General features: G+C 37.6%; 1 protein-coding gene across 4 annotated transcripts in view; it reads left to right on the top strand.

Annotated features, from left to right (window-relative positions):
• The window catches only part of SCAPER (S-phase cyclin A associated protein in the ER), a 149,383-nt gene that overhangs the window by 30,222 nt on the left and 97,602 nt on the right, over positions 1 to 21,559 (top strand). For all 4 annotated transcript variants that reach the window (XR_010614523.1, XM_065688122.1, XM_065688119.1 and 1 more), the window contains exons 9-20: positions 5,934 to 6,181; positions 6,632 to 6,856; positions 8,440 to 8,610; positions 9,076 to 9,151; positions 9,599 to 9,716; positions 10,048 to 10,159; positions 10,606 to 10,746; positions 13,011 to 13,166; positions 14,044 to 14,186; positions 17,878 to 17,959; positions 18,279 to 18,431; positions 19,284 to 19,391. Coding sequence is in view for 3 of the 4 variants with exons in the window: in XM_065688122.1 (XP_065544194.1) it covers positions 5,934 to 6,181; positions 6,632 to 6,856; positions 8,440 to 8,610; positions 9,076 to 9,151; positions 9,599 to 9,716; positions 10,048 to 10,159; positions 10,606 to 10,746; positions 13,011 to 13,166; positions 14,044 to 14,186; positions 17,878 to 17,959; positions 18,279 to 18,431; positions 19,284 to 19,391 (1,733 nt within the window). In the remaining variant the exon portion in view is untranslated. The remainder of the gene's footprint in view (positions 1 to 5,933; positions 6,182 to 6,631; positions 6,857 to 8,439; positions 8,611 to 9,075; positions 9,152 to 9,598; positions 9,717 to 10,047; positions 10,160 to 10,605; positions 10,747 to 13,010; positions 13,167 to 14,043; positions 14,187 to 17,877; positions 17,960 to 18,278; positions 18,432 to 19,283; positions 19,392 to 21,559) is intronic.

Below are 21,559 nucleotides of genomic sequence, written 5' to 3'. Positions count from 1 at the left end.
ACCTTGTCCAAATGCCTTGCAGTTTAATACAAGTAAGTTCAGTAGCATGTGGATTGTTATGGTTAGCAAAGAACAATCAAAACCATACTCTGAAAACAGTTGTTTGAATGGGAATTGATTTCTGCTGTTTTCCTGAGGGAGTATCTTGCTGTATATAGTTGCAGGGAGCTGGTTGGAGAGCAGTAGCAGTTTGGCTGAGTTTTCAGCACTGTAACAGAAGGTGTAATTCCACTTCTAAGTTTTGCCAGTCTTTGAAGCTATTCAATAATATATATATTGAATATATAATGAATATATAATATATAATGAAACCCTTGTCTGTTGATTATCACTCATATTGATAAGTGACAGGCTCCAAGCTGTTGTTAAAATGCTTTTATTAGGGGCTCCTGTGTGTATGGAAAATTTTGTTAGCTACACAGGGAATAAAACTGATCTGCCTTTCCATATGAATAACTTATTTTTAAGAAGCTAAAAGGAAAACAGAAAATCTTACCCTTAACCCTTTTAGGCATTTAAAGGGCTGAAGAACCAGTGCTGTGCTGTGTTTTATTGCCCATTACCTGCAGCTGATGAGCTTCAAAGAGAGTGTCCTGTAATACTGGCCTTTCAGTGTTCAGTAATTTTCAAAATCAAATGTACTATACAATTCAGACTTGAAACATTTCATTTTAAGAAATAACAATCATTCCTTCTAGAGGCTTTGTTTTTTCTTAACAGTCTCTGACATTCAACTGACTGGAGGATTTCAGTGATTTTTTTTCTCGTGGCTGAATAGTAATATTTTTAATAGACCAAATTCTCTTTAGGAGCATGCTGGTCTTTGCATGGAGGCTGGAATCACTGTGGTAAAATCAAATTGGTATCACTGATTGGAGCACAAGAGAATCTGTGAAATTTACGTAGAGGGAGTCAGTCACAGAGGCTCTTCACATGCATTATTGAAGCAGATATGAGGCTTATGTATCATCCACTGGGCCTGTTCCCCAGCTAATGCACTCCAAGCTGCTAGGTACATTCAGGCATTGTAAGTGGGAGGACTCCTCCTGCCAGCCTGTAATGCTCTCTTGGCCACCCTGAAGCCCAGCTGGGGCTTGCAGTGGCAAGATTCCCCTAAAACACATGCTCTCCAGTGATTTCCAGTAGCGTTATCGTTAGATCTCAGACTGGTTTTGTGAAGTGGACCAGCGGTGTGATACTGTATCTGTTTCATGGTTGATGGGATTTCCACATTTAACTAAATGAGTCCTCAGGGAGAGAGAAGAAATTTTTTTTTTCCTGGATGCGCAATTATATTAATTTAAATCATCTTACCCCATTTCCATCATTAAACTCTACTGTTGAATAAAAATATAATTTTGTCTTTCATGCCTGGATGCTTTCTACAACATGAAACACAGTCCCGTCTTACTGTCAGACTAGTTTGTAGCAAAAGAGTTTGATTTAGAAACAGTAGTACACACATAGAACAGTAGCCACTAAAAGTAGTCAGACAATTAACATCTCTAATTAAAGTCTTGTCTATTATCTCACCATCTCTTCTTACAGTCTGTAAATTTACCTCTTCTTGCACCACTACACTTTGTCTGTGGTTTTCTTTATTTTCTTGTTCTGGTTTTCATGTCTTCTGCCCTCTAACTGTGTTTTAGCTGAGTTCATGTTTCTAGATTGGCTTCCAGATTCTCAAGCAATTGTGGGTTTCCAGAGTGCCTCTCAGATACAGTAACAGTACTTTAGATATGAAAAAATAATAAATGGGGCTGAAGTTCAGCAATAAGTGGGGAGGGTCATGTAGGCTTTGATAGTACGTTACTTGCAAGTAATGTTTTGAGAAGGAGCATGCTTCTCCTGCTGTAGAACTTTTGAGAGTTTTGCACATTCTTGCCTGGCTTTATTTTCTTGATGTTGCATGTTGATGCAGTTGTGAGGCTGCTTGGCCAGTTCTTCCACATGGAGTAACTTTGAAAGAACAAGGCCCTGGTGGCTGTGAGGGCCTCTAGGTAACAGATGGCTTGTCACTTCCATGTAATACAAGAGCAAGCAGGGACAGGGAGCTTCAAATGAAACTAGAGAATGATCAAGGTACTCAAATGAATTATTCATTAACAAAACTCTGGGAGTAATCAAACCCAGCATGTGATACTTAGCATGTGGAGGTGGCTACTGGGCTGTATGAAAAGAATTGCAGACTTAGGGAAAAAAGTGAAGGAAAGAAGGAACAATGGTGCCCTACTGAGTATTAACTTTGCTTCAGGTTAGATATGTTCTAATGCTAATAAATCTATTAGCTTCGCAAACATTTTGGTGAAAATGTGCCTTGAAATTGCTTAATATGAAACTGATAAATGAATTAAAATAGAAAAGTAACTCCTTGTGCATTTGTCAGATGGCATCAAACTGTTAAACTGCATCCAAATAGTTCCAACAGTCTGAATGCTTGCTTTCATTAAAACCTGGGTTGTATTTAAAGAATGCACTGAACAATAGTCTTTCAAACACAAGTTCTTCTGTGCTGTTAAAGTAATTGGATGAGTCTTGAATCAGGAACAATTCTGAATCTGACAGTGAACAAATGCAAATTAAAAATTGAACATGTATGGCTTTTACTAAAAGATTCACTCCTATCATAATAGGTGTGATTATGGCTCTTCTGAGCTCTGAATAATTTTATTCTCATTAATTCTGTCATTTTGGACTACTAAAACCCAAGGAATCAACAGGCAAGTCAGGCGAGAATTGTTTGAGGGTTCGGGATTTTTTTGGTAGAATTAAATTAAGTAGATATTAGTAATATATATATTGGAAGATTTTAGTGCAGCTATTAGTAAGGTATAAGTAAGATTAATATATCTTATTATCTAGATGTTAGTAAAATTATCTTTAGGTAGTAGATACCACTGAAGGTATCTTTTCTAATGTAGGAAAGATGCCTTCTGTAAGAGCTGACTTTGTTTTTCAGAACAAGCAGAAGTGAAATCCTGCAACAGTCTTGTTTGACAAGCAAAAGGAATCTCCATCCCGAAGTCTGCCACAGTAAAGCAGTGGCAGGGTTTCGGTTGAGTTCAGCAGCCTTCTGGATAGTCTCTTCATAGCCTGTATATTATTTGCCAGGGACATTTCTTGGCCAAATTTTATCATAAGCTATATACAGCAAAACCTTTGTGGTCCTACTAATTAGGAAAGTCAGTGGGGTAGGAGCAGCTGTACAAGGGGCCTAAGCAGTCATTGTCCCATGTGATGCAGGGCTATGACTTACACAGGCTGTGTGCCTGGGGCTTTCTGCAGTAAATCTGTTTGTGATTCTTGCAGAATTAAAACCCTGTTCCCTGGAGTATTGTTGAAGATGAAATTGTCTCTGAGAGGGTAATGACATGTTCTGATCACTTGGTCCTGTAGGTAACGGTAGTTTTTCCACATAAAGAGGAAGGAATGAAAATAAAGCCAGTGTGCTTACAGGGGTCAAATGGGGAAAGCCTGTGGTAAAGCAAAAAATATAATCTGCATCTTTTTGATTTCCTTTCTCCTCTCATCAGTGGTACATACTGGAGCATGTGCAAGTACATGGAGCGTGAATGAACACAAAAAGGCTTTTTGCAGAGGTGTGCTCTCTCTGGTTGCTCTCAGTCAGCTGAAGAGATCAGCTTTAGTCAATCGCACAAAGATCTGGAATTTTGGTTAATATACACAGTGAGCTTTTTAGAGTAAAGCAGTTTCAACAATAAAATACCATATGGAATTACATTTTCCATCTCTTCTACTATCACTCTTCAGCTTTGTGAGCAATTATATAGTTATGTCAGAACTATTGCACAAGCTGCTCAGTTCAGATAAATTACAGAACAGTCCTGTTAACTCCACTGGTTACTCATGATTTACAGCAGCCATTGGTGTAGGCTGCTGAGATGGTAAAGAATCCAGTAGTTAAATGGGCACTTAATGTTTGTAAAGTGCTAGATACCAAGGGTGGCAAAGTATGAAATCAGTGACATTAGTTCTGGTTTAGGCTAATTTCCAGTTTCCTGGTTACTGGTGATGTTGAACATCAGTTCAAGTTCACCTAAAGGCACTGCAGTAGGTACAACAATTTCATCTTTGGCCTAAAATAATTTTTGTTGGCAGTCCTCTGACTGTGCCACTGCAGTGCTCTGTAGTATACAAGGTGTATTGCACTTGTAGTGGGTACCAGAATTTCTCTACACTTGCTTTAAGTTGCCAGAAATGCTCTGGAGGGAAATGTAAAAAGACTTGAGCATTTTTAGCCATGAAAATTAATATTAAGACAAGTCCTTTTTATGTCCTGTAACTTGCTTTAAATTAAACATAGGTGCTCTGAGAGAAAGAAGAAAGTATTTTGTTATCTCACGTCCCTTTGGGTGTGTTTACCTGCATTTAGATGTTATTGGCAATCCCTAAGAATGGGTCACTTCTTGTAACCTAACCATCATGTGTCCCTACTGAAAGCAGGTGGTATTTTAGAGAACATAACACGTATCCTACTTTTGAAATCATTTCATATTTTGCTTTTAAAGATCGGATCTCTAGAAATTCGAGTTTTAAGCCAGCTTGTAAGTTGGTAATGCGCAATTCGTTATAATATACAAATCACTCAGTTCTCTCACCACCCTTAGGTGTTTCAGATGACATTTTTTGACAGCCAGGTAGACTCTCATTTATTGCTGTTCATGTTCATGTTAAACTTTAATGTCATCTTTATGTTAAGCTTTAATGTCTGAGCTCTGATCTTAATGCCTGATCTACAGAACCATCTTTGTTCGTAAAAGCTTTAAAAACAGCCAGAGAATGAATTCCATTATACAAGTTCTGTTCCATTCCAGACTTTTTATCCTCTTTAAAGCAGCCAATTTAGTGTTGAGGGGTTTTTAATTATTTTTACCAGGAGGAGTAGAGGATCTCCCATATCATTGTCTTCCTTTTATGTGAATGGTCCTCAGAATAGCTTAAACTGAAAGTTTATTGGAAAGTATCGTGTAGTTAGTTCTTGAGCTTCTTGCAACGGTTTTGTTCAGCAAGTAGAGACACGTGAGCTTGCACTTGTGCACTTGGGAGCTGCACCATCAGGTCTTAAAAGAATCACAGTTGTTTCAAGGTGTCTGGGAAATGATGTGCTGGTCTTAATCACTGGCCAAAAATACTGTCTATGGAGAAGGGAGTTCACCTTGATATTCTAGAAATCTGATCAAGCTTAAGACGTGGTGCTTTAGGCAGACAAATATAACTTAGAAGGCTTTTCAGGTATGTCCCAAGATAATATATCACAAATGTTGATCAGCAAGTTGTATTTAGCAGCTATTTAGTCATAAAAGTAAATTGAAGAAAACTACTTCTCTATTTTCTCCTTCAATCTGCAGTTCCACTGTCGCACTATTTTGCTGTTTACTTTCTGAAAGCTGATGCTGGTTAATGCATTTTTTATTATCAGAATGAAACAAATGGGAAAAGTAAGTTTCTGGAAGAATAGTAAGCCATGTTCTGGGCAATACTTTGCACTTAAGATATGCAGTCACATCTGTACTTGGCAGACATTTACACTTCCATAAAAGACCTTTAATGTTGGTGTTGCTACAGAGAAGAACAAGAGTGTGGGTGCTCTGGTGTGCTTCACCATCTTGTGGAATGGGCATGAAAAACTGAAGTACATGTTGCCATTTGCACATGGTTTTGTGTGTGAGTAGCTCAGCTTCTGGAGGTAACGGAGCTGGTACCATGAATAGAGTTGCTCAGTGTTTGTGAAGCTGAACAATCTTTGAAGTCGAAAGCTTTGCTAAAGAATATTTCACTGATTTTTTATTTTATTGATTTTTAAAGAACATTTTTATCCCACAGCTTGTGTAATACTGTAATAAAATACTTGTTTATAATACTTCTGTTTCCGAGTCTCCCTCTCAGAATGATGTGTTTTGTTTTGTCTGTAGATCGAAAGGATGCAGAGGGCTGGGAAACAGTTCAGCGTGGAAGGCCTGTTCGATCCCGATCCACAGCTTTGGCTGCAAAAGCTCCTGTAGCTGCAGAATCACCAAAGTCCAAAGGTGACAGTGACAAGGAAAATGTCATTTCACTACCAGCAGAGAGTAAGTGTGGGAGTTCACTCACTGACAGCAGTGCATCTGAAAGCACAGAGCTTATACAGAAGGATCCTTTACATCAGTCTGAAAGGACACAGGTCAGTACAATTTTGAACTGTTTGCTAAGCTGAAATATTGCAACTTTTTCTTTAGAGCATTTTCTAGAGATAATGTTGCTTAGAGCTTTTATTCATTAACCAGATTGGAAAAGGATTTAAATATAATGGCTATTTCACATTTATGGAAACACATAAAGCTGTTGGCACAAGTAGGCCATAGTTAATAATCAGGAGATGACCCATATAGTTTAGAATGCTGTAGACAGGTTTCCCACATTTTTCCAAAACTCAGCATTAGGCACATCTCATACGTAGATTTCCAGTAGAAAGATCCGACTTTTCAAGGCTATGAGCAACCACATTATACGTGGGGTGACTTGGATCACACACTGTAAGGTTGCCAGGTGTTTTGGTAAAATGCTCTTGACTTCAGTGACTTGAAGAATCATTGTTACATTGTGGTAATCTTGTAAATGCCTCTTGTTCTAGTTCACAGCACACACCTCAGAAGACAGTGGGAGCCCTGGCACACCACTGCAGGAAGGTTCTGTACAAGTAGTTTCTGAGATACCTCCAGTTCTCACAAATACTGACTGTACTTCAGAAACTCAGCAGATAAATGAAGCTTCCTCCGTGACCACTGATACTGTAGACTGGCATCAAGCAGAAAAAGATAAAGCTGAAACTGAAATGGATCCCTCAGATATTTCAAATGTGAGTGCTGCCAGATTGGTAAGAAATCTTGTAAGATCTCTGAATAAACAATAACTGTAAGCCTTCATTTTCTCATGCTGTGTTGCACAGTGTTTATTGCTACCCTGCTGTAGACATTGTAAAAAGTCTGTAAGGTACTTGCTATAGAAAAAATAACTTGTTGCTCAAATGCTTTTCGTGGTAGGGTTTATTGCCAGTAAAGTTCCTGAACTTAAACAGGAAAGACGTAAATGTGTTATTTGTAATTAAGATATCTGTGCTCTCATTACTTTTTTTACATGTAATTTGCCATAATTCTTAGATTTCCTTTCACTATCCATCATTTTAAGTCAGACTCTTATTAAATCCTTATTCTGGTTTTGCTAATTGTTCAAACTGGAAACACATGGGATATCAAAATTCTGTTAGAAACAAAGGTGGATCTCTGCCTTTTAAGACTAGCTGAACTGCTCTCTTGGATCTTCCTATGCAACTAATAATTTGGATGAATGCCATTCTTAAGCATCAACTGTGAAGTCATTATTCTGTTTGTACGTGGCTTCCCAAAAAGAATGCCCTTTCTTTGCTATAGAATTCTACAGCTTTCAAGGTGTGTCTGCTTTACTGGGATTCTCTGAGTGGAGAGTTGCAGTAGTACTGTGTAAAATCCAGGTTATACTTTCAGCTTATGTTTTGCTCTGTGGGTTGGTTGTTTTTTTTCCCTAAAACTAGATTAATACTGATTTGCAGATTTTTTCCTGTAAATTGCTTTCCCTTTAACATCTTTTAAAAACTGGTCTCTAAGTAATTTCCAGGTCATGTATCTGTTTTTAGAGCTGATTTCCAGCAACTCACCACTAACATTGTTTCAGATTCTCAATTATTAACAGTTCAGGATGCTGACGATTTGGTGGTATTTCTATGTCTCTTGTGAGGATTTAACTACTTATTAGTAGCTAAATGCTTGAAACACCTATTTGTGTATTGTGGCACATTGATAGCAGAGTGGAAATGAACCAGTTGATACTGAATATTAGAGAAGGGTTAACATACTCAGGCTTACATTCTTGCCTATCTATCTTGTAATTTATGTTGAAAAACAAGTATAGCCTGAGATTCCATTGTATTAACTATGGTGAAGTTTCCAGAGACAGTTCATCTGCAGATCCATTTTTATCTTTAAATAATTATCTGAAGCATTATCCCTTTTCTAGAGATAACAGTAGAGCATCCCATTAATACTTCAGAGTATGCATTGCTTAGTCCCTAAGACTAGGTATTTAAAAGAATATTTGGGGAGTAACTGTCTGTTGCTTTTGGTGACTGCTCTTCTGTACTGTGTTTTGGAATTATGTGAATGATAATCAATTTCATAACTGTTTCATGTAGCTATTAAATGAGTTAATAGTTAACTCATAAATAGTTAAAAATAACAGTTTTAGTGGGGTTTATATTTTAGTTACCTTCATAAAATGCAGCTTTAAAGGAACTGCATGTAATTAGAAGTTGAGTAAAATATAATGAATATTAACTACATGGAAACCACTTTTTTTGTGCCTGCTGGTGATTCTGAGAGTTTTCTTCTGGTTTCATGTTTCCTACAGTCCATGGCAGAAGTTCTTGCTAAGAAAGAAGAGCTAGCAGATCGCCTGGAAAAGGCAAATGAAGAAGCCATTGCCAGTGCTATTGCAGAAGAAGAGCAATTAACTAGAGAGATTGAAGCAGAGGAAAACAATGACATTAATATTGAGACTGACAATGACAGTGATTTCTCTGTGAGTGTTCAGTTTATTTCAGAGCACCCAATCTCAAGCTGTCTTTGATGTCAGTGGGATATGAGCATAGAATTTGAGTGTTGGTTTTTGCATGAATGTTACCTCTTTTACATGCAAATAAGGTAAACAGTGTTATGTAATAATTATATAATACTGTCTATTTAGTCTTACTAAACTGAGCAGCACAGTGCTGCTGAGTGATATGAACTCCTCTGCTGTTGCAGTCATTGTCCTGCTGCCTGTTTCTGTGTGCAAAACTGGGGGAACTGTTGCTGCCACACAGGAGCTACTGTAGGTGAAGCATAAGTCTCTATTTCTGCTGTCAGAAACAGCCTGTTTCTTGGAGAAGTCTAGTTCAGTTTGGAACCATTGCTGAATATGGCTGAGCTGGCACTGTTTATTAATGTGTGTACAACTGCAAGTGATGGGTTAGGTTTTTACTGTCTGAATCATATTATATTTCAGGCCAGTATGGGCAATGGAAGCATATCCTTCTGTGGTATGTCTATGGACTGGAATGATGTTTTGGCAGATTATGAAGGTAAATTTTCATATATTACTGTGCTTACATTGAAATGACAGCCAAATGTTTAAAAATGGCTAGTTAGAGTTCAAAAGATCCCCCTAACATCTAAATATTATTCCAAGTTATGCTATTTTTTAATGTTATTTCCTTAGGAAGGAAGATGGACTTGTGTGTTCAGACTATCTTTCTGTGTCTTTGTTCTTCAGTTCTCTTCCCTTGTCTCTATTAGAATTCTAAAATTTGTTAACCAGTTTTATTTAACATGTGGCTAAAAGCATAATAAAATCATAAGCATTGAAAAAGCACCGAGATTAGAGATGCTTCAGTCTGTGTTTGCACCTTACTTATGCTCAAGAGAACCCATTTGAGAGAGAACTGCAAGAGGAACCTAAGCCTCATTAATCGCACTTCTCCCAGAAAAGTGTGTTTAAATGATGTAAGTCTTTGTTTTCTTATGTACAGCTCGTGAATCCTGGCGCCAGAGTAATTCTTGGGGAGACAGAGTGGAAGAAGAGCCTGCACGTCCACCTGGACATGGAATACACATGCACGAGAAGCTGTCGTCACCGTCACGCAAAAGGTTTTAGAGTTGTTACCTGTCTTGTTTAGCCAGTGAAAACAACCAACCAAATTCATGGCTGCATGAAACTGCTCATAAGTCTACTTTCTTTAAGACTATGGGTGGAAAGTGTTATAGAAATCAGTATATTATTTCATAATGAGCTATATTGGTTCTACATTGTCCAGTAAATAAAGATTTAAAGACTGGAAGAGCAGTATTTACTTTTGGGGGAAAAAATTGCCCTCCAGCAGTCTGTTTGCTTTCTCCTATTGAAAAGGACACAACAATGTTTGCAGTGCTGTCAGTTCATGTTGTCTCATTTTTGCTCTGCTTTGCTTTTTATTAAAAGAACAATAGCAGAATCCAAAAAGAAACATGAAGAGAAACAAATGAAAGCTCAACAGCTGCGAGAAAAGTTACGTGAAGAAAAGACACTGAAGCTTCAAAAATTAATAGAGAGGGTAAGCTTGCTGTAGCACAAAGGAGCTGGCCTGCTGTCTTTTAGAAAAGCTTTTCTTTCCCTCACGTAATCTGGAAATGTTAGAGATTAGTGGTAAAACGAAGTTTTTGTCTGAGTTCACATAGTTTTCGCAGGTGACTTGTGCATCACAGATACTAAAGAAAGGCTGATTTCCAGTCAAGAGCTCTGTGAGAGTGTTACTGCCATACTATAATGACTGACATTCAGGGAAGGCATAATGAAAGAAACGTTTCGCCTGTATCCAGCCTAAATGATGTAACTTACCGAATTAAATCAGTTAGCAAATCAGTGTACTTCGGGTTAAACTTAGTGTAGATCATGTGCAGGTCATCACAATGTTTTATTACTGTAAATAAAGCCTAAAATACAAAATTCTGAGGAAAATTCAAGCCCTGTGTTAGTAATGAACATACTCATTCTATATAGGAGAAGGAGGTACGAAAATGGAAAGAAGAATTATTAGATCAAAGACGTAGGATGATGGAGGAGAAACTGCTTCATGCAGAATTTAAACGTGAAGTGCAGCTCCAAGCAATAGTGAAAAAAGCACAAGAGGAAGAAGCTAAGGTGAGTTACTTTGGCTTAAAGGGGAACTATTCAATAGTTATGCGTCTATATGTTTTGTACCTCAGAGTGCTTGTAAGTAGGTTGTGAAGGATGTTACAAGTAAGATATGAACATGTCTGAACTGTGAAGCAGATAAGTGCCGATCTCTAAAATGATAATTTTTCTATAATAGGAATTTAAAGCAGCTGTTACTAGACGTCTCAGTGGGTTGGAGTGGAAGAAGAGATGGGTTGCTGTAAAAGAGCCGAGAGTCATGGGGAGAGCTCATTGATCTCCTTTGTTAAATGTCCATTCTAGATCCAGCATTCTGTATCCTTAACTAACAGCTTCATTGCTGTGTTTTGTACCACTAATATTGTTAAACAGTTGGAAATTAATAGAAACCTACAGGAATATCCCTTCGTTCAGTTGAGGTCAGCTGTTCTGGCTGTGTCCACTCCCAAATTCATGTGAACCCACAGCCTACTCACTAGTGGGGTGGGATGAGGACCAGAAAGGCCTCGACTCTGTAATGAAAACATCCCTGTGTTATCAACATTCTTTGCAGCTCGCAGCCAAATCGTATCCCCACACTAAGTATTGCAAAGAAAATGAACTCCACTGCAGCAAAAACCAGCACAACGTAAATGGAGTATTTTATTTTTAAAGACTTTTTCCCAAGTAAAACTACATCTCCTTAAAACTAAGGTGTTGCATTATCTAATGAGCATGTATGCCAGCTGTGATTGATGTAGCTGTTCATCTGTGTTATTTTTGTAAACATACGTATTTTTTCAACCACAGGACAGTGCAATAGGCAAGAATACATAAGAAAGAATATGAAAATGCTAACTTTGAGTACAACAGAACTGATGTAGCGTTTTTATTAAGTTGCCGTTTCTGTCACTGGGATTAAAATGATTCCTATGTTACCTAATTGAGTCTAACATACCTTCATTATTATTTCATTACACCAGTGTGATTTTTCTAATCATATTAACTAAATCACACTTGCCATAATTCTCCAACTAAGCAGATGTTTCAAATATTGTGTGTGATTAAATGTGTAAGATCTGCTGTCTCTTGAGGTTCTTCTGTTATGGAAAGAAAGGTTAATTGGGCCAGAAGGCTTCAAAGAAATGCCTGAAGATTAGTATAGCTGAAGACTATGGTAATTGTTGCTGCCCAATTGGTTATCTAAATTCCCAGTGCTTACTTGTTTACTGAACTGTGAAATCCGTTCTGTAAATGGATTTGAATCAGTAAACATAGCAACAAATACTATCCTGCCACCCTTTTACATGATCTGTTGTTGTCTGGCCATGTATCTTCTCTTTACACATTTCTTTGGTGGATTCAAACAGAGCATGAACTCTTGAGTACAGCATGTAATTTCTGTTTCAATCACAAACCATTAAGTATAGTTTATAACTGATAAAGTTTTATGATTTTCCGCAAAAATTTTGATGTAAAATGTTGATTTTTATTAAATGAAAGTTAATTGAGCTTGATTTTCCTCGTCCATAGAAGTTTCTAGAGCATTTGTATTTAAAAGCCTAAAGTTGACAAGAATTTTTTTCAGCAGTCTTGTAGTGAGGACAAAATACTGGTTACCTTCATGAACCAAAGTAGTGCAAAAGCATCCTCTTTGAGATTTTTAGTGTACACATTGAAGTACTCAAGTTAGCCTTTGTTTTTCTTTTTTATTCTTGTCTATTGCACTATCCTGTGGTTGACAAAATAATACATGTTTATGACTATGCTGATAAGACAGATCAGATAATGAGCTGCTGCTTTTTTTTCTTATACACAGTATGCATAGTTTCACTTTTTATTCACTAAGTACCTATATATTTAAAGTCAGATCAAGAGACCTGTTGGATTCTACTAGCACTTAACAAATATTACTGATTTATCCATCTGGGTCTTGGCATTCCTCATTTTGTGAAAGGGAGAATAGACTAATAAAGGCTCATTGCTAAGAAGGTTGGGAAGATTTTTCTGGGATTTAGCCAAAGTTTTTTGGTTTTCTGGTACAATTCAGTTTCTCATGTTCATATTCCATGGGCTTTCCTGTTTAAAGCAGCACAAAAAGAAACCCAAACAAAACAACCAAAAAGCCCCCCACAAAAACCCAAGGTGTTATTCCCAACTTGGTAGTTTTCCAACCCATTCCAGTCCAGTTTAATTATCTAATGGATTATAAAAAAATAGACTGAATTCTCTAAGAATGAAACTTCTTTCAACTTCTCAGATGTTTTCTGACACTTTGTGATGACTTGCAGGTAAATGAAATTGCATTTATAAACACCTTGGAAGCTCAGAACAAACGTCATGATGTGCTGAATAAACTGAAAGAATATGAGCAACGCTTAAATGAATTGCAAGAGGAGCGTCAACGAAGACAAGAGGAAAAACAAGCACGTGATGAAGCAGTTCAGGTATAATGCATCTATTGTTGCAGGGGAACAATTAAATACGGATTTGTTTTAGCTATGCAGTCTTTGCTTTCTATCTTAACCTCCTTTGTTCTTACCTTCTATTGTTCGAAAAGTGTCATATGTTCTTCCTTTATAGTGTTTCAGCAGTATCAGGGAGAAAGGCAAGTCTTGAAGCCTCTATAGCAGAGGTGTTACAGATGCTGGGTAGCTGGTTCATGCCTGTCTTAACCTTCTTTTTTAAAAATATTTATTACTTCATTATAAGAAAAGTCTTATATTTTGGTAACTCTTAAAACTTAGAGAGGAAACAGAAAAATACTCTTTGTATTGAAATAAATGATGTAGGCTGTCCTGGGTTTACCCAGGCATAGGCGTATGACAAAGTTTTCCCAGTCTCGTATATCTACTTTTTTGGCACTGTTTCCTATGTTAGAATCTAAACTGTTAGTTTTCTACTTATGTAAACTCCTCCCTCTCCATACACGCTTCAGATCACCACAACTGTAGCTCACCTATGAATCCAGCCAGAGCTTACAATTTAGTAGATAATTCTATCTCCTTCTTCAAAAATGGGGCTTCACTGACTTCAGTGGCTCAGAAGCCATTTTTGCGGCAGTGTACTCCAAAAGTTCTGGACAAAGCTGTTTTTGTGAGAATGTATGATTACAAATGTCTGGATTTCCAGGGGGTGACTGTGTTATGAGTGAAAAGTACACTTCCAGATTGCTTATGAAAAAAATGATGTAATAAAAAGCAGTTCTTACTCCATCATGAAAGCAAGATAAAATTCTATAAGCAGAATTCAAAATACAGTTTTTGTTGATTCCTTTTGGGGATTTTTCCCCCTAAAAGTTAAAGTTATCTTTTCTTTGACTAGGAGCGCAAAAGAGCCCTTGAAGCAGAACGGCAGGCCCGAGTTGAGGAGCTGCTGATGAAGAGGAAAGAACAAGAAGCACGAATTGAACAGCAGAGGCAAGAGAAAGAAAAAGCACGAGAAGATGCAGCACGGGAGAGGGCCAGGTAGCTTTGCAATCATTTTGTTGGTTATCCTTTCCAGCAAACTGCAGTTTCTCTCTTAACAACACTTAACAGCACCTTCTTAGCTCTTCAGGCTTAGTACTTGAAAAGTAACGTTCATAAATATTCTTGATGAATAGTTTTAAAGAAGAAAACGGGTGAGTAAGCATAAATTCTGTGATAGATTTTTGTATTCCAAAGATGCATGCACCATATAACATGTAAAGCTGCATTTTATTATGTTCAACTTAATTTTATTGCGAACAAGACCTTTAGATAATTTGCCTTTTTCATAGCTTAGTTTTCAAAGGAAGGAAGATTAATGGTCCTGGGTTCCCTATTTCCTCCACTCTCCAGTAACTTTTGGACTTACTGGCATCAGTTTGTGTTCACCTTTTTGCACACACCAGAGATTACCTTTGTGAAGCACAAAGCCGGGAAATCAGGCTTCATTAATTCTGTTGCCTACCAACTGCTTGGTTTATGGTTTTGCCCATAATCAAAAGTTCATGAAGGAGTTTTCATATGGGGTCTTCTCTCTTTGTTTTGAGCCAGTCATGAAGTGGAGGGAGAATGAATTGGGTGGCGTTGTAGTGTGTGAGGAAGGTTGACTTCTAAGTCTGATTCAGGAAAACTGCAGTGATTATAGTTTCATTTGCCAAATTCTATTTGTATTCACCTTCTATTATTCCTTCTTTCCCTACGGGTCCTCTGCCACAAGCAGAACCTGAATAGAAGTTACGTTTGTCTTGATGACAAGAAATGCTCACTAATGGTTCTTCAGACATTTTTATTGTCAGAGCTTGTTTCTTTCAAAGTTAATCATGGAGAGGTTTGGCTTTTTTCTCCACGTAAAATATTCAGAAATGTATTGCTCATCTTCCAAAGTCATGAGTAGTTCTAGTGTAACATCATAAAGAGATTCTGGTTTGGATTAGATGTTTAATGAATTGTGGATAGGATCTGTGGCCTTGCCCGGGACTTCATGGACCTTTCCTCAGTAAGTTAAGCTAAAGTCACAATGAGATAGAGTGGGCTGGGAGGGATCGTTCAGTATCTTTCTGTCCTTCACAGACACTTGAAGAAGATTAGGACTAATGGGGAATTTTGGTTAGGCTATTGGGGGAGGGTAGACACTACCTATGTAAGGCTTCTGGATCTTTCTGAAGTTTAGGAAACCCTCACAGCAAGCAAATGGGGGATAATTGTCCCATTGACAGCTTTGCCTTCTGAAGTCTTCTATGGTTAGAAGCTCTAAAGGCTCAAGGCATGTAATTATTTGCTCTTTTTGTTTTATCAATTTTAAATCTGATACTTTCCTTTGTTGCACCCCATTTATATTTCATTATGACATGTGAAGAGCAACAGTTTCAGTTTGCCTTCTGGTAGTACTGTCTTTCATAGAATCATAGAAGCATAGAATAGTTAGGGTTGGAAAGGAACTTAAGATCATCCAGTTCCAACCCCCTGCCATAGGCAGGGACACCTGCCACTAGACCATGTTGCTCCAAACCACATCCAACCTGGCCTTGAACACTGCCAGGAATGGAGCATTTATCTCTTCTTTGGGCAGCCTGTTCCAGTGCCTCACAAACCTCACAGTAAAGAACTTCTTCCTTATATCCAACTTGAACTTCCCCTGTCTAAGTCTGAACCCTTTACCTCTTGTCCTGTCACTACTATCCCTGAGGAAGAGGTCAGATTTTCTCTGTATTTGCTCTTACGGCATTCGGTTTTCAAAAGCTTTGTACTTGCTATTGCAGTACCATGCTTGATTTTCTTTTCCTTTGCCAGATGCTGATTACACAAGAGAGCTTTGGCCTATTTTGGTGGAACCTTGGGGTATCATTTGGTGTTTTGTTTTGTTGCTTTTTTTCCCCTGCTGCTAGGATTTGTCTCTTATCCTGAAGATTTAGTACTTGCTGGCGTTAGTAGTTTTTGGAATATCTGTTTAAACTTTCTTCAATATAAGCTTTGCCATGTGCATCTGATGGTGATTAAAGCATCTGTAGGAAAGGAATAGTGTACTTAAAACTGACTTTAAAAGCCCCCCTGCCCTTATGCTTCATTAGGTTGATTCCAGCAAGGTTTAAATGTAATTTCAGAGTATTTTATATTCCAGAGAGTTGAAATCCATAATGTGGAAAATTTTGGTCTTGTCAATGGAAACCATAAAACTGTGCAATGTAACCTGATCATGTAAAAAGTAGTGGCAATGCTCTATCAATCAGAACTCTAGCATTTCGTTTCAAACATTATGAACCCAAACTATACACTAATTTATTATAGTTTAGAGGATTAAACAAGGATGTGTAAACACACACAGGAAGAAATAGCTAAAATAAGTTTTGGGTTCGGGTCATGTGTTGTGATTGGTTTGGGCTCATGGTGTGAGTCAGGAACTCTTTAAAACAAAAACACAGACTGTAGTTCAGTCTTTCTTTATGTACCTCAGGGGAGATAGCACATAAAGTACCTAAGTTTTCTAATCCATCATCTCTTCCTCGCCCCCCTCCAGCCCATGGTGATTGGAAGAGTTCATTTACCCCTTCTGAAAGGACAGTTGTGTGTAGTGTTCATCATTAGACTTGTCTGTGGCTTTTTGTTTGAAATGTTGCTTTATCCAAGCCTCCTGCTTTTACAGAAGTGACTGTTTTTTCTGTCAGTTTTCTGTTTAAAAACCCCAAACAAACAGAACTCTACATAACCTAGACAGCACTGCGGTTTGGCGAATGCTCTTTATGTCAGCTTTTCTAGTTTTGTCACTCAGTAACTGTAATTTTAGGATATCTTTTAAAAAATGGCGCTGAATAACTTCTTCATTGCTGTTTTACTCAAAGCTTTTGCTACTTCTGTTGGCCTCTCACACACGCCTAGTTCTTGGCTTGCTGATCGCTGTTATCTGCAGGTGTCTGCTTAATAGGGTGATGCTTGGGGAATTCACAGGCTCTTAGTAACATCCAGATGCATGAGAGCTGTGCTTTGGCCCTGTGCTGGGAAGGGATGGAGACTTGCTAAAAGTGAAGAGCACAACTGGAGTTGGAGGCATGATTCCCTTTTTGGAAGAGAGATGCAGGGCAGTCAGGTTCAGTGAGCAAAATACATCCTGACTGCAACTATGTAGAGAAGGTGACAGTAACATAGTGCCTAATCTTTTGCTATCCTTTGGTATGTTGAACATTCAGAATTGCAGTGTTTTATAGCATCAGTTTATCACTGGGCTGTATCATTTGATATTGGTCAAAGTTTTATCTGTGAGTTTATATATTCAAACTTTCACTGATCATCATCTTCATAAAACAGACTGGCTTCATTGCTGTCTGGTTTTTCTTTGATTTGCCGTTGTTCTCTTCCCTCTTGGTTCACTGACTCTAGCCATTGGCTGAAGAATGCTGACGGTGGCAGGGCATCACATTCATCACTGTTCTGTAGTGTTAGTTGACTATCATTGCTCCGGTTGGACTGATCCAGGTTTTGCTACAAAGGTTCAAGTGTCTATAAAATCATCCAGATTAAAGCATCACATTCTCTCTAATTAAGTTGCTTTTTGTTGTCTTTCTCTTCTAGTGAGCCATCTTCAGCTTAATTCTTTTGAGTGCTTGTTCTCCCAATTATGTGTTCTGTTTCACACATAAATGAGTATTATGCATACTTTACATTATTGCAAGTTTTCTCTGTATTATCTTTTGGTTAGAGATCGAGAAGAGAGGTTGGCGGCTCTTACTGCAGCTCAACAAGAAGCCATGGAAGAACTACAGAAGAAGATTCAACTGAAGGTATAAAAGGATAAAATATGACCTTGTGTTCTGTACTAGAGTACTTCATAAAGAACAAAATCAGGAATGTTATATACAGCAAGATTTAGTGATGGATTTGCTATAAAACAGAATTGGTGCTGATTCATTTTTAAATTGTAGCGTCTGTGACGTGTGGTGACTTTTAATGCCTTTCAGAAATAAAAAGTAGTTTCAATTTAACAGAAGTTCATCCTAACTGTATAATATTTGGTAATTCCTAATATTTCTTTGAACGGTTTAATTCCATTCACTGTAATTCAATGTGTTTTCTTTGTTGCTTTGATTATTTTCCATTCAGCATGATGAAAGTATTAGAAGGCACATGGAACAAATTGAACAAAGGAAAGAGAAAGCAGCTGAATTAAGTAGTGGAAGACATGCTAATACTGATTATGCACCAAAACTTACACCATATGAACGAAAAAAACAGTGCTCATTATGCAATGTGATGGTAAGTTGGGTAAAGGGAAAGAATACTGTCAGAAATACAAGGGCAACCTAACACCTGAAGCTACAAGTTACGCTTCACTCACAGATGAGAGTATTGCACACCCACTGTGTCCCTGCTCTGCTCTTGTAAAGTGCGCCTTATTTTGGATTTTTCTGTCTGTAAATCAGGTGATTTAGGGAAGATTTGAGAGAACTGTAGAGTTGTAGGTGGAATGGAGAGTGTGGACAGTACTTTGTTATTAGCTGTCTCTTCTAAGAAAAGCAAGAATTCAGGAGCATCAAATTAAGCAGAGCTTTTAACTATCATCAAATGAAGGTAGTTAAACATGAGATTTAAAGTAAAAGATATGTTTCTTTACATAGCAGGTAGCTGAGCTGTGAACACCTTGTTATAAGATCCTGTGGATATTTGAGTTTAGTTCAGGGGATGACTGGGCAAGTTTCATTGTATTGAAGTTTGCTGAAGGTTACTAGATACAGGGAAACAACATCAAGCTAAAGAAGTTCTTGAACTGAGTTTGGTTGGAGGCTTGAAACTGCTAAATGGGAGAAACAGCGTTTGCTTTGTCTCCTCTTTTATTTTCCTTAGGTATCTTATGTTTTGGTCAGTGTTGGAAGCGAAGTACTTTGCCAGGCAGATCTCTAATCTCAACAGGGTATTTCTTCTTGTGTCCACCATTCCACATGTCCCAGGATTGGTGAAGAGGAAGCCATATAGCCACTGAGTAGGAAACAGGGAGATCTTTTTACTTTGAAGTCCTGCATAATACTGTTATTTATAGATTTATGAATTACTGATGTAATTATTAACATAACTATTGAGGGGAAAATGATTACGTCATTATCATTACAGATTTCATCAGAAGTATACCTTTTTAGCCACATTAAAGGGAAAAAACACCAACAAGCTGTGCGAGAGAACAGTAGTATACAAGGACGAGAGCTTTCAGATGAAGAAGTGGTAAGTTTTGTAGTATTTTTTTCTATGTAGTATGTTTTTCTATGTTGTTTGCAGTTTTAAATGCCATCCAGCTGAGTAGCTTAAGAAAGTCTTGAAAATTCTTATGAAGGAATTGAACAAGAATATTTGTGTTAGCATGGGAATAATAGTGCCTTTTTCTATAGGGACTACCAGTGAAAAGGAATGAAAGAAAACGTGGATGCAAATACTTCAGGCAATTGTCATTTAAAGTAGATTGTGAATAAAATGTCACATGTTGCTTTTTTGTTAATCCAAAGGTGTTTTTCATCTCACTGTATCTTTTCATCATAAAAATCTGATGTCTTGACTTACTTTTTTGTTGTTATTCCTTCCTGTTGTTCAAAATGCCCTAGTCTTTTTTAGGTAATCAGATGTGCTGTCCTCTGCTTCGAGGTCACTCACTCATGCTGAAATTTGCAGTGCTAAATTACTCTCATATGTAAGATTGGAAATGCTTTGCAAGTATTAGCATTGCTAGAAGGAACAGGAATGAGTTTTTCAGTAGCTTCTTCTTCAGAATTGGCACTTTGATTTTTAGGAAAAAATGAGGACGTTTTCTAGTACTTCAAGAAATGATGCTGTTTTGAAGAAAACACTTGTGAATGGTAGTCTGATTTAATTTCTTGTTGTTTCTACCTGAATTGAACTACAGTATTAAGTCAAGGCTGTTTCTGTAAGACAAATTCTAACAGTCAGCCTTTGAGTTCTGTTTTATACAAAACACATATGAATGCCCCCGCATTATATCTGTCAGATGTTAGGAAGAAATACTGTACAAGCTGGTTCTCCAGAGCTGATTCAAGTTTAACTTCACTGTGTTCAGAAATGTTTCCAGCCATGCTGATTGTAATGACACTGCTCAGTACTTCCGATTTTTGTCTGTCTCCGCCTTTCCTTGCAGCTGAAAGCTAGTGGTAACATCCTTCCTTCTCCTTTTTGAAAAGCTTTGGAAAATGAAGTCTCTGAGGTACTGAAATCCACAGAGGAGGTTATCACTGGAAAAATGGGGAAAAAAAGGTTGGGAGAGATACAGTACTCTGGAGGAATAAACTTGTGCCGAGTTGTAGTTTGCCTCCCCCTTCCTAGCTGTAATGAAAGTACATGAACTTATCTTTTCAGTTTCTTCTTTCCTCTTTGATGGTGCTTAGTGGAGTTATGTGGGTTTGGATTTGGTTTTAAGATGCCAGCTTTACCTAATCTCATACATGAGGCTTCACACTGCATCCATTTTCCTAGAAATAGAACCTGAGAGATTTCCCTCAAGTAAATACGAAGGAAAGCAGTGAACTGAATTTTCCTTTGGCTGGCTTTTATACACTATTCACAACGTCTAATTTGATAGTTTAACAATTCCAGCCTCCAGAAGAATTCTCGTTAGAACTCCTGCATCTGTGCCCAGCTGGTGAAAAAGAAGTTCCACTAGAGGGCACAGATATCTTGATTTTTGTGCTTAAATCTGGTGTTAGTCAGCAAACCGTTTTGATGTGAACTTAAGACCAAGACTAAGGTTTAAGATATGGGGTTTCTGGAATGTGTACTTAGTGCAGGAGCAAAAGGAGAGAACAGTTCTGAGTCAACAGCTTGATGGTTACAACAGCAGATTTAAATGTCCTTAATCAAGATGGTGTGCAGTATTTGGCATACTGGCAACATACAGATGCTTCAGTTGTTAGATATTTGATGTATTATTTATAGCTATATTTTCATTAGCCTGAATACACAATTCTGAACTATACTATTGTAGTCTGAAATTTACTTGGCCTGAGGCCCTCTCTGCTTTGTTTGTTGTTTGGATTGGGTTATTTTTTCCCCAAAGAGCAGTAACAAGATGCACATGCTGAAGATATGGTAATTGTAAGGTAGAAAAGCAGCAATCTGCTTTGTGTACCTTGTTTTCGGTGCCAAACGGTGCTTCCCCACCACTGAAGTATTCAGTAGTTTTAGTTGATTTTGAAATACTTGAGAAAAACTTTCCAATATGTTATATAGAAGTAAAACCATATTCTAGGGAAGCATTATAATACTCATAGGTACTTATCACTGTTTTCAGTTTTTAAGTCAATGAAGGTATCCATAGTGAGAACACACTTGTACTACTTAAAGTTATTACTTGTCATCTGTGATGTCTTTGGATTATATACATCTTG

Source organism: Lathamus discolor, chromosome 8 (genome assembly GCF_037157495.1).
Source record: "Lathamus discolor isolate bLatDis1 chromosome 8, bLatDis1.hap1, whole genome shotgun sequence".
In the NCBI taxonomy this organism is placed as follows: domain Eukaryota; kingdom Metazoa; phylum Chordata; class Aves; order Psittaciformes; family Psittacidae; genus Lathamus; species Lathamus discolor.
Note: the sequence above shows the minus strand (reverse complement) of the source record. Positions and strands in the feature narration are given on the sequence as shown.